The sequence below is a fragment of the Lepidochelys olivacea genome (assembly GCF_965140295.1).
Source record: "Lepidochelys olivacea isolate rLepOli2 genome assembly, chromosome: 1".
Lineage (NCBI taxonomy): Eukaryota > Metazoa > Chordata > Testudines > Cheloniidae > Lepidochelys > Lepidochelys olivacea.
The window spans coordinates 264,086,563-264,098,709 of NC_140411.1; the positions used below are offsets into that span (position 1 = coordinate 264,086,563).

At 41.9% G+C, this 12,147-nt stretch overlaps 1 protein-coding gene across 1 annotated transcript in view; it reads left to right on the forward strand.

The window, feature by feature from the left end:
• Nucleotides 1-400: 400 nt before the first annotated feature.
• Nucleotides 401-12,147, forward strand: part of GUCY2C (guanylate cyclase 2C) — a 69,705-nt gene continuing 57,958 nt past the window's right edge. Inside the window, exons 1-4 of the mRNA XM_084617787.1 lie at nt 401-619; nt 3,285-3,397; nt 3,994-4,061; nt 7,910-8,125. Coding sequence (XP_084473913.1) covers nt 409-619; nt 3,285-3,397; nt 3,994-4,061; nt 7,910-8,125 — 608 coding nt within the window. The 5' untranslated portion in view covers nt 401-408. The remainder of the gene's footprint in view (nt 620-3,284; nt 3,398-3,993; nt 4,062-7,909; nt 8,126-12,147) is intronic.

The window sequence follows — 12,147 nt, forward strand, 5'->3', positions numbered from 1 at the left end:
ATGGCCTCCTTTTACAACCCAGCTGGCCCCTCCTTCTTTCTCTTCCCTACCCATCAATTCACTGTGATGCAGAGTTAAAGTTTCCTTATCAGACAAAGTGCCAGTACTATCTCTCTTTTATAGCCTCAACCTTTTCATGAGCAAACACACAAAGCAACCTTTGGCCTCTCTCCTTTCCTAAGTTCTGTTGCTTTTAATTCTTCACAAGCAGACGTGCCAGTTAGGGTAGATGGGTGTGGGGTGGAGGTGGAGGCAGAAAAGGGGAGAGAATAAAGGGGTGAAAGAGATACGGTATAGCTGATCGGTGGATATACAACATGAATCTTTGTTTCAGCCTATCCAGGAACAACAACAGTGTAGTGTGTGTATATGTGAGCATTGGGCAACGGGTCTAAACTGAGAGGAGTAATGAGGCAACGAATGCTGGGTCCAGACCTCTGGCCAACGCTCCTCTGTCTCCAGCTGCTGTGGCAGGTTGGTGAGGGCAAGTGTGTCAAGGACAATTATGTAATCAATGTGATGCAGCTGAATCACACAGACCTTCCATGGACCTTCGATAAAATAAAACCAGCTGTCCAGCTGGGACTAAGTATGGTAGAAGAGGAGCTGAAGAGTGCAGGTAAGGGTGTGATGCTGTGTGTTCTTTTCCCCTTTAGACATTTTGGGTCAGACTCTGAGCCCTGGCCCTCCCTCAGTCAGTGCTTCTACAAACTGCCCCTCAAAGCTGTTTTTGGGCTGTCCAGTCACCATGTAGATCAGACAATATCTCTCCCCTTCTTTCAAAGCAGTGGAGCCACAGTGCAAGGACTGAACCAGGGATGTTTGTGTGCAAGTTGATACAAACCATTCCCTGAGTTAATTTCTGAAGATGTTAGGTTGGGATTGAGAACATAGAAACTGCTGAACCAAATCAGACCAGATCAAGGGTCCATTGAGTCCAGTATCCTGGCTTCTCCTCTAGCAGAACGGATCAGTGATCCATCTATTCTGGTAACTTCTATGTTAGATAATAACAGATGTGTCAGCCCACTCCCGCAGTGATACACATAACTTTGTAACATTATGATAAAGAAATTTCATCCTGACCCCAGCTGCTGCTCAGATTATTCCCTGAAGTGTGGGGATCAGCAGCCCTTATAATTTTTAATTTAGGTAGCATCACTGCAGATGCTATTCTTACTCATTTTCATATCTAACCCCTCTCTTCAATATCACTAAACCAGTGGTTCTCAAACTTTTTTTCCGCAGACCACTTGAAAATTGCTGAGGGTCTCGGAAGGCCATTTAATGATCTTTCCAAATGTTGTTTGTACCATTAGCTATTGTAAAGTGCTTTGGATAAAAGCGCTATATAAAAAAAATTAACATTTTTGTTCTACAAATAAAAGCACACAACTCATATTTTTATATCAGTAGTTTTACCTTTCTAATGCAATGGATGTGCCCTTTCTCCCCCACCATAGCAGCCCCCCGAGCTGGGGCTGGGAAGGAGAGGGTTCTCTCCCTTGCCACACCAGCCACAGAGCTGAGGCTGGGATGGAGGGGCGTCTCTCCCTGGCAGCCACAGCCCTGGAGCTGCGGAAAGTCGCCTCTTTCTCTGGCCGCCACAACCCTGCACATCTCAAATTCCCTCCACCCCCTCTTCTCGCCCCACTGCCCCCCCACCTACCCTATTCCCCCCAAGGCCACCACCTCACCTTACATGCACATCTTCTCCAGGGTCCAGGCACCTAATTAGTGGAGCCACGACTGCACGGCTCCACTAATTAGGTGGGTGGCCCTTCATTCTCTTGTGTGTGGCCATCCAGGTGCGCACCTTACAGGGAACTATCTGTGGACCACCTGGATGGAGGTCGTGGACCACTGGTGGTCCACGGACCACATTTTGAGAACCTCTGCACTAAACTATTTGCCTCCATAATGTCCTATTACAGCAGGTTCTAATGACAGGTTTCAGAGTAGCAGCCGTGTTAGTCTGTATTCGCAAAAAGAAAAGGAGTACTTGTGGCACCTTAGAGACTAACCAATTTATTTGAGCATAAGCTTTCGTGAGCTACAACTCACTTCATCGGATGCATTCAGTGGAAAATACAGTGGGGAGATTTATATACACAGAGAACATGAAACAATGGGTGTTATCATACACACTGTAAGGAGAGTAATCACTTAAGATGAGCTAATACCAGCAGGAGAGTGGGATGGGGGGAAGAGAAAACCTTTTATAGTGATAATCAAGGTGGGCCATTTCCAGCAGTTGACAAGAACGTCTGAGGAACGGTGGGGGGGGGGGGAATAAACATGGAGAAATAGTTTTACTTTGTGTAATGACCCATCCACTCCCAGTCCCTATTCAAGCCTAAGTTAATTGTTTCCAGTTTGCAAATTAATTCCAATTCAGCAGTCTCTCGTTGGAGTCTGTTTTTGAAGTCTTTTTGTTGTAATATTGCGACTTTTAGGTCTGTAATCGAGTGACCAGAGAGATTGAAATGTTCTAAGAAAACTATCTCCTTTTCCTCCCCATTTTTAATGTTTTGTCTTTTTGTTTCATTTGAATTTGATGCCCTCTGATTTTTTTTCTTGTAGCTTTAAAAAGCATCTGATATTCTGTCTCTGATCATGCCCAATACCTGATGTTTCAGAGAAAGATGTCAGCCCTCTATAGTGGAGCTAATTCTGCAATCTTATCCAGTGGAATGGAGGGTAGGGGGAATTCCTTCCCAGTGAATTTTGGGAATGGAGGCACCTTAGTATGCAGGCCCATATTAATGGATGGGCTAATGGGGCCATAGCCCAGGCCCCTCAGAAGACTACACCCTCGCCAAACCCATGGAATTACAGTAAGTACTGTTGTGATCTGCACTCACTTGCAATGGCATTCAAATTTGGCCCAGCCACTGCTGCATCATGACCAAGGAGCGACTGGGACAAACCTGAGGAGTGTTGTGACCCCAAGTGCTAGGTCACAATGCCCAGAGCAGGGAGCCAGCCCCAGCCCCATGGGACTGGAACCACTGCTGTAGGGTAAGTGTAGGCTGCACAGAGGTTTTTGAAACTGAGGCCCTCCCACCCTTCCAAACAATTAAAAACACTGAAGGGAGGCCCCCGAGAGCAGAGAGTATAGCAGGGCTCAGGATATTCTGTCTCCAGGACCTAGAATGTTCTTAATCTGGCCCTGTTAGTATGAGACTGTACTGCTCTCTGTCACGAATGAACAGGGAGGGACCCTCAGTGCATCAGTGAGTAGCTGTGTCTTTTAATGCTGTTTCCCATTTCTCCTTCTATAGGAAAAAATGTGAGACTCAATGCCACCTACCATGACTTCAACACATCACTGTATGTCTCACAGGGCTGTCGCACTACCACCTGTGAGGGTCTGGAGGTCATCAAGCAGCTCTATGTGAGTACTAGGCATTTCTACAGAAATCCTTCTTTTCTGTTTGTGAAAGTGTGTTGAGTGTTGGCTAGAGGCAGGTATAGTGTGTACTGGCAGCAAAGTACAGGCTTCCTACACAGACACTCAGCTCACCTCATTTCCAATTTATAGCACCCCCTAATTCCTACTGTCTGCCCCATACATACGTACAGCTAGCCTCTCTTGAGCCACTTCACTCCTCACCTGCAACTCCAACACAGCTCTGATGATGCATTTTAATTCCGACATGTAGTCCCCCTGCTGTTCCAGAACTGAGCTCCCACCTAGCTTTGTCATACACCTCTGTGCAGACCACACACTGCCATGCATCATTCTGTCACCTCCCTTCTTCTCTTGCTCCAGATTCATCCTCTTATCTGTTCCCTCATTCCACAGCCCCTTCTCTCACCACTCTGTACTTGCTCAGTGGCAGTTAATCTTGGTGCTGTGTCTTCTCACATTTCACAGTCTCCCCCCATCCCCCTTGCCTGTACCTTGCTCCACATTCTGCATTTCCCATATCAGTAGCCCCTTCCCTCACTTTGCACTCTCCATTGCAAATGCTCTTTTATCTCTTGCAGAATAGCGGCACACTTGGCTGCGTTGTCCTGGGACCCACTTGTACTTATGCCACGTACCAGATGTTCTAGTAAGTATCAGAAAAAAACATTACTGTGTTCCAAGGAAGTAAAATACTCAACAAAATTGTTTCCTACTCAGACTAGCATAGACACTGAACTTGTGTGTGAGGCATACTGTGCTTCACAATCAGAGTCCTACAGAGCTCCTATACCTGGCCACTACCTCTGGCAGGGACAGAATGCCCCCTAAAGGGCTTATTAATGCAACTGCTTTACTAGGTAGGACTCAGGAGAGGAGCGATAATGATTGACAGAAAGTAGTCTGATCACTCAAGGTCTCAGCAAGCTACCTCTTCAACACTCCCAGCAGGAGACAGACATTATCTTGAACAGAGGAATGTCCATATTGGCTCAGACAAGTGGTCCATCTAGACAAGTATCTTGTCACTGGCATTGGACTGTAGTAGATGCTTCAGAGGAAGGTGCAAGAAACCTTGCAGAAGACAGTGCTGGGATAACGTGCACTAAGAGACAGTTTTCTCCTAACCCCCAATATTTAGAGGGTTGCTCATTCCCTGAATTATGTGTGATTATATGCCTTCCAAAATTCCTGTTTTTAAAAATATATTTACTGTTATATACATAAACAATACAAGAGTAAAATTTTGTGTGTATATATAAGTGCAGATATTGTTATCCATAAAATTATGGTCTGACCCTTTTTTGAATCCTGCTGAGCCCCAGGCCAAAATGATATTGTGTTGCAAGGCATTCTGTAGGCTATTTGTGTGTTGTGTGAAAGAAATATTTTCTTTAATCAGTTTTGAATTTACCTTCTGTCAACTGCATTTAATGTTTCTTTGCTCTTTTACTGAGTCAGCATGAATAGAAATCCACCTTCTCTTTTCCACTCACTGTTTTGTATGTTTTTAATCATACTGTCTAGTATTTGCCTCCTCTCTAAAGGTAAAGCATCCCAGACTTTTCAGTTTCCCTCATACATGAGTTTTTCCATGTCCCTACTGATTCTGACTGACCACCTCTGACCCCATTCTGTTTCTCCTATATCCTTTTTGATGTGGGATGATCAGAACTGAACATATTATTCCTGGTGAGGGTGTATGATTGATTTATATTATACAGTAATATTACCTGCTTTATATATAGCAGTATTATAATATTTTCTGTATTACACTCCATCCCATTCCTTAAGCATCCTAGCATTACTTTTTTGGACTCCTGCTGTACCTTGATCAAAGAGCTTCACTGAGTTGTTTACCATAATTCCCAAGTCTTCTCCCCCCCTTCCCCTAGTTAATTCAGAAGGTTTCTGAGGAGTTGAAGCTACTGCATGGCAATGAAGAGCACTAACCATTAGGCCAACCAGGTTGACCCAGGGTAAAATGAACAGATTTGGGAACCAAAAGCAGGTTCTTTACCTGGCAGTACTCTAAACCAGCCTGGTAAATTTCCATTTTAATAATGAAATCATGTTTCTGGCTCATTGCATCAGTTGTCCTCCAGAGCACTGTACATCCCTCCACTGGCTCCCCCTTTTCTACTGCATCAAACATAAGCTACATTGCTTCATAATAATAATAATAATGACCTTTACCTGGACATAAAGTTAGACAGTAGTTCTATCATACCAGTGCCAGATAATTGTAATTGCCATATTGTTCAGTACAATATTCCCTATGAAGTGTAAAAGATTCTCCTAAAAGAATTGGAGAATTTTTCTAGTGTAATGTGATAACAGCGCAACATTGCAGAAAATGCTTTCACCCATTACAACCTCTCTATGGAGAAAAAATAGTGGTGTTTTCATAAATTCACCCCAGGTTTGCCATATTTGTCTCTATAACCACTACTATTTCCCCTTCCCCATAATACACTAAGAAATCTGGTTGTAGAAGTAAGATTTGTCAATAGCTCTGAGAATCTCTCCTCCAGCCCTGCTCTGTGAAGTGGTAAAACCCATTTAAGAAGAGTGGCTATTAATGGCCTGTGATTCATCAGACATCGTTCACCTGGCAAAGGGTGTCAACCCACAGTTCATCCAAAACTGGCTTGATGGAAATAACAAGACTTCACTAAGCTATTTTAGATTTCCTAGTGCATAGGCTGGCACTGTACAATAATTTTACCCCTCTACATAAGATGGAATATGATAACTGGTTCTGGAGGTTCTTATATCACACCTAGAGGTTGAGAGAAAGATTATACAAGGGATCGGTCAGCAGACAGGTAGCTTGTTTCTAGTTCCCCTCTGGCCTCAAGAAAATGACAATCATCACCATCTGATAGCTGTTCCATGAACTGTTTAAAATAAGTTGATAGGTTTCAGACCCACCTCTAGCAGCAGAAGATGGCATCACAACAACTGTGGCAGGTTCCCCCCAGGATGCCACCCAGAAATGGGGTATCACTTGGCCTCCTGACCCACCAGCCTGGACTCCCTCTCACACTGTACTGCTGTGACAAACTGCAAAGCCCTCTAGCCTGCACTTTCACCAGCATACATACAGGTAGGGACACGCCCAGCTGCAGTTATATGCAGGCTTTCTGACCAGCCCCTGCATTGGAAGGCTATAGTTAAGGCAACTCCCAGCTCCTCAGGCACGTATCCCCTCTGGAGTATAAACCCAAAACCATATCGTCTTGCACTGCACACAGAACTGTATAGTGTAAGCTCATAAAATTCACCCCCTCCCTCAATGTGGAGAGGAATATGCAACAGCCTTTGCCCCAAGCTATGATTTCCATACACTTCACTCCAACTCACTGGTTAGATAAAACAAAAACAAGTTTATTAATGACAAAAGGTAGATTATAAGTGATAGCAAACAGATCAAAGCAGATTACCAATCAAATAAACAAAAAATGCAAACTAAATTTGATATGCTAGATAGATTTGATATGAATAGCAGATTCTCACCATAAGAGATGATACAAGCAGGCTGCAGATTCTTAAGGGGCAAGCTGCACTTGCTTTACAGCTCGGAATCCCCAGATGTTTCATTAACAGGTTAGAAATCCCTTTATTCTGGGTCCAGCACTTCCTCCAGTCCAGTCTTTGTTCCTCAGGTGTTTCCAGGAGTCTTCTTGGGTAGGGAGTGAAGAACACCAGATGATGTCACTCCCTGCCTTATACAGCTTTTGCATATGGCGGGAACCCATTGTTCCCAAAGCTTGGTTCCCAGACCAGTCTGTGGAAAAATACTGATATCCCAAGATGGAGCCTAGAGACATGTGGTCTCATTATATGTCCTTGTAGAGTCATAGCAGCCATCACTTGGAGGCTGTCTGTAGCATTTTCAGGAAGGCTCCCCAGCTGGGAGATAAGCTTCTCCTAAGGCCTATTGTTTTTTCTTAATGGCCCATTGCCCTGAATAGGCCCTTCCCCACCCACTATCTAGACTGAAAGCATCTTGTCTAGTGTGCATTACCCATCTATCCGTGCGTTACTACATTTGAAATACAGATACATAGTCAGTATTTATAACTTCAGATACAAACATGATACATGCATACAAATAGGATAATCATATTCAGCAAATCATAACTTTTCCAATGACACCTCACATGACTTACCTTGCATAAAATACATTATAATTATGTCATAATCATTTGGAAGGGTAGTGTGTAGTGGAGTCATGCAGTGTACCTATACCGAGGCTAGTTAAATTGTCAGTCGAGCACCATTACGCTGTAATGACATTTTAATTAAAGATTTCACCTGTTCTTTGGTAGGATGGGGTGGCGTATTATTTCAAATTTAGTTTGTTGTAAAACTAAGTCAGGACACAAAGTGAGAAAGTACTGGCCATGTGAATCACATGGTAGCTATCTTGATGTGACATGAATTCATGTATCAGCCATGTTGTTTTTTTTTCCCTCTTCTCTTCCCCCTTAGCGTTGACACAATATTGGGCCTCCCTCTGATCTCCGCAGGGAGCTTTGGGCTGTCATGTGACTACAAAGACAACCTAACTCGAATCCTGACTCCAGCCAGAAAACTGATCTACTTCTTTGTTGATTTCTGGGAAGAGTCCAAATTGCCATTCAAAACCAACTCTTGGGAATCCACCTACCTCTATAAGACAAATGACATCCCAGAAGACTGCTTCTGGTAAGAGCATTCCCAAGTCTCTCCCAGCTACTGTCCTAGAAAACTTGGACTCACCTCTGACATGATTTCTTTAGGCTGTCCTTAGATTTGTCCCTCTCTCTCTCTAACTCTCTCTGTTGCTCTCATAGAACAGAGAGTTGGAAAAGACCAATTAGACCATCCAATCCCTCTCCTTTCCAGAACAGCAATATTCTCTCCACTACATTTACCAATGTTATGTCCAGTCTGCTTGCAAATGTTCCCAAGCTACAGACTTCCATCATGTCCATTGGGAGAATATTTCACAGGCTAATAGATTTCACTGCCATATTTCTTGGCATCTAAACTAAATTTTTCCTCTTTCAATTTCATCACATCACTCCTAGTAATGACCTTCTGTATCATCCTAAGTAATTCCTCTCCTTCCTCCTTGATGCCAGGATACAAATCAGTTTGGTTGTTACTTGTATCTTGCTGGGGGAAAGGGTGTATATGGTGGTTATGGAGGGGAGGAAAAAAATCAAGCTCTTGATTTTACACCATTCAAACATTTGTAGACTTTTTAAATCCCTGACATAAATGGTTATACATCTGGCTTAACACACGAGAGGTCTCATTTAGTACTACTGATGTGCATAAAAGTTTGCAAGTTCAGGGCCTGAGTTAGCTCTTTTAATTCTTTCTCTCCTCAGTTCCTCCAGTCACTGGTTATTTTTGTTACACTGAATGCCTTTCAAACTCTGATCAATGTTCTTCTCTGAATGAAATTACCAAAAAGGAAAGCAGTAGCCTAGGTATGGTCTCACCAGACCGTGGCCATAGAGGGATATTATTACTTTTCTGCTCTATGACATGATACTTCAGTATATGCAACTACAGGGGCTGCTCTTTCTGTCATAGCATTGTAAAATCATGTCTAATGTGCTGTCTGCTATCACCCTTAGGCCTTGTTCAGCTTTTTAGAGTCTTCTTCATTACCACTGAATTTCAATCAATTATTCTGATTTTTTTCCCTTTAGTTACAGTATATTCCCTTTTCCCAAGTTGAATCAATCTTATTTAGTTACTTTTTGCCCAGACTTTAATCTTTCTAAGTCCCTTGGTGGATTTTTTCGTTGTCCTCACTGGTATGTACAATTCCTCCTAATTTCATATCATATTGGAATTTCATGAGCATATTTCACTCCTTCTTCCAGAAATGAAGATGTTAGTGCAGACTTAATATCAATCTCTGTGATAGTCCGATAGACATTTTCCCGCACAATATATTGCTATTTATCATTACCCTTTATTTATGTCCATCAATCAGCCAATTGTCAGTTTGAGTGTGTTCCTATCCCAGTTTGAATTAATTTTTCAAGTAAGATTGAGACAATTGCTTTATTAACATCCAAATATTACATTTAGTGCACTCCACTCTTCCACTGATTCAGAAATTAAACTAAAAAAGCAATCAAGTTTCTGTGGAAAGATTTATTTTTGATTGCCCTCTGTCAGGAAAACACATAAGTATCTGCTGAACTTTATGCATCAGCTTAAACCCTACTGACTTCAGTGTGATTTAAGCACTGGGAACTAAAATACAATCACAGTTCCATTATCTCATAGGTGTTTAATGACCATTTTCTCTTAGTATTTGTCCTTTTATTAAGGATAGAAACTTGACTTACAGGATGGTAATTGCCAGGATCATTTTTCTTTCATGTTTTGAAAATTAGTGTTTTTTATCTAATCTGCTATATCCCTAGTTCTCCATAACTTTCCAAAAATAAATGTCCATGGTACCATACATTCTTTAGCTAGATTCCTTTAATACCTTAGGTTTCCTACCATTCAGAGCTGCTGATTTGTGAATTTTCATATTTTCCAAGTATTTTCTTGTATTTCCTTTATCAATATTACTTTTCATGGTCTTTCTTACTTCCTAATTGTTCAAACTTTTTTTCTTTTGTTGTGATATTCAGGAAGGACTTATTTTGTGTAAAGTGTTGTGGTTAACTTGAAGTGTTTTAAATTGTCTATTTTCTTTTTAAAAATCCAGTTGCTGATAAAGCACCTATTAAATAATATGGCCTGATTATTTCCCATCCCCCACAAATATTTAGAGGCATGAGTATCTTCAATGGGACTATTCATGTGTGTAAAGTTGTTAAGATACCTGAATGTGTGCAAGACTGGAGCCTTACTCACTAAGGGTATGAACCTGCTGCGGTGCAGAGCACCCTCTTTTCTTACTGAAGACAATGGGAGAAAAAGGTGTTGAGCACCTCAAAGGATGGTGCCCCAAGTGCTGTTAGATCACAAAGTAAGCAAACCAGGGGAGGAAAAATAGAGAAAATTATTTCTTCTCCCACCACTAATTTTTTCAGATACAGTGACCCAAAGTCTCTTTTGTAACTATAGGAGGTACAAAATTTTCAGCTAGAAATAGGATTTTCAAATTGACAGTGTCCCTTTATTGCTTTTACCTAGCATTTACTCATTCTGCTTTTTTCCTCTCCTTATCTCTTTCCAGCGAGTCTTACTTGACTTTGCATTTTTATTTTCTTGCCTCCTATCTTTTTTTAATCACTTTTTTTTAAAACTTCAGGTCTTTAAGCAGTCCCTTGGAAAACCACATTTGCTCCTTTGCACTTTAATTGTTAGTCTCTAAGGTGCCACAAGTACTCCTTTTCTTTTTGCGGATACAGACTAACACGGCTGCTACTCTGAAACCTGCACTAGATTTTGTAATTCCTCAAAGTTTTCTGTTTTGAAAATTATCTTACTACACTAATGTTGTACCAATAAAATAAAAACCAGCAGGATCTTATTAAAGGGAAAAAGGCAAAATACCACATTTATTGTGAATACAGAAAGAATCATAGTAAGCAGTTAGTTATAGTTATAACATTCCATTCAATCTCAAATTTATTCTCACATTCATTCATACAAACATACACACACACACACACACAGGTTCTGCAAGGTTGTTATCATAGTTACCAGCCTTAGAGTTGCTCATGCCAAGCCACTGGCCAGGTGGCCTGGACATGAGGAGGGAGCAGGGCCTTGTCAGATGCTCATCTGATGCTCCTGGAAGTTGGTTTGCAGAATCAGACCCCAAAGTTCTCACTTTTTAGAGTCTATTTTTATAGGAATTTCTTCCTATGCCAGTCTATGGGAATTGCTTCATCATGCTGTTGCTGAATCAATCAGCAGATAGCACATTCCTGACGGCTCCAAGATGTTATCTTGTTCTTTGGTTCTCCCATTCTTGAGGCTGTTGGGTGGATTCCAGTCTGCCCTCTGGGTGGGGTCCTCTGGTTATTTCCACTTGACGCCTTCTTCAGCCGATGGACACTGGATTCTTAGGCTGGCACCTCCCTGATCATTCAGTTATTATCCACACCAAGCATCCATCCACATACATCCTCTATCTCTATTTTAATCACAATTGTTAATACAACAAAAGGGCGGGGAGTCTCTGGGTGCTGTTTCTGTTGTTAGAGTATTGCTTTGAGTCTCTCTCTCTTGTGAATTGCTTTGAGAACAGACTCTGTCTTAGAATGTACTAACACAGTTAGCAGCTTGCAAGTTTCACACATAGAGGGAGAGAAACAGTACCAAAAACCAAGAGACCTCTTAATTAGTAATACCCTGGAATTTAAACTCTGGGGAATCAAACTCATTTGTGATTTTAATACAGAACTTCTTTAATATGATCCAACATAATCCCCCTTTTGACACTAAGATTTATAATCGTCAGTGTCACTTTCTATGTAGCCTATTCAAGAGAAAGTACTGTGAGGCAATTTGAGTTTGTGATTCCAATTCATGCCACATACATGATCCTAGTGATGCATCTTTACTACAAGGTTCTGGGGCAACAGGCAAGGTGAGGCACACCCACTTTTGAGGAGTCCATTCGGTACAACCTCTAGTGTCCAATAGCTTTCCTCCCTCCCCAGCCCACTGGCTCAAGGTCCAGGGTAGCCAAAAGGATCCCATGTGTAATATGGGGAGTGGGTTAACCTTCAATACCTTTGCCTCCAGGGACTGTT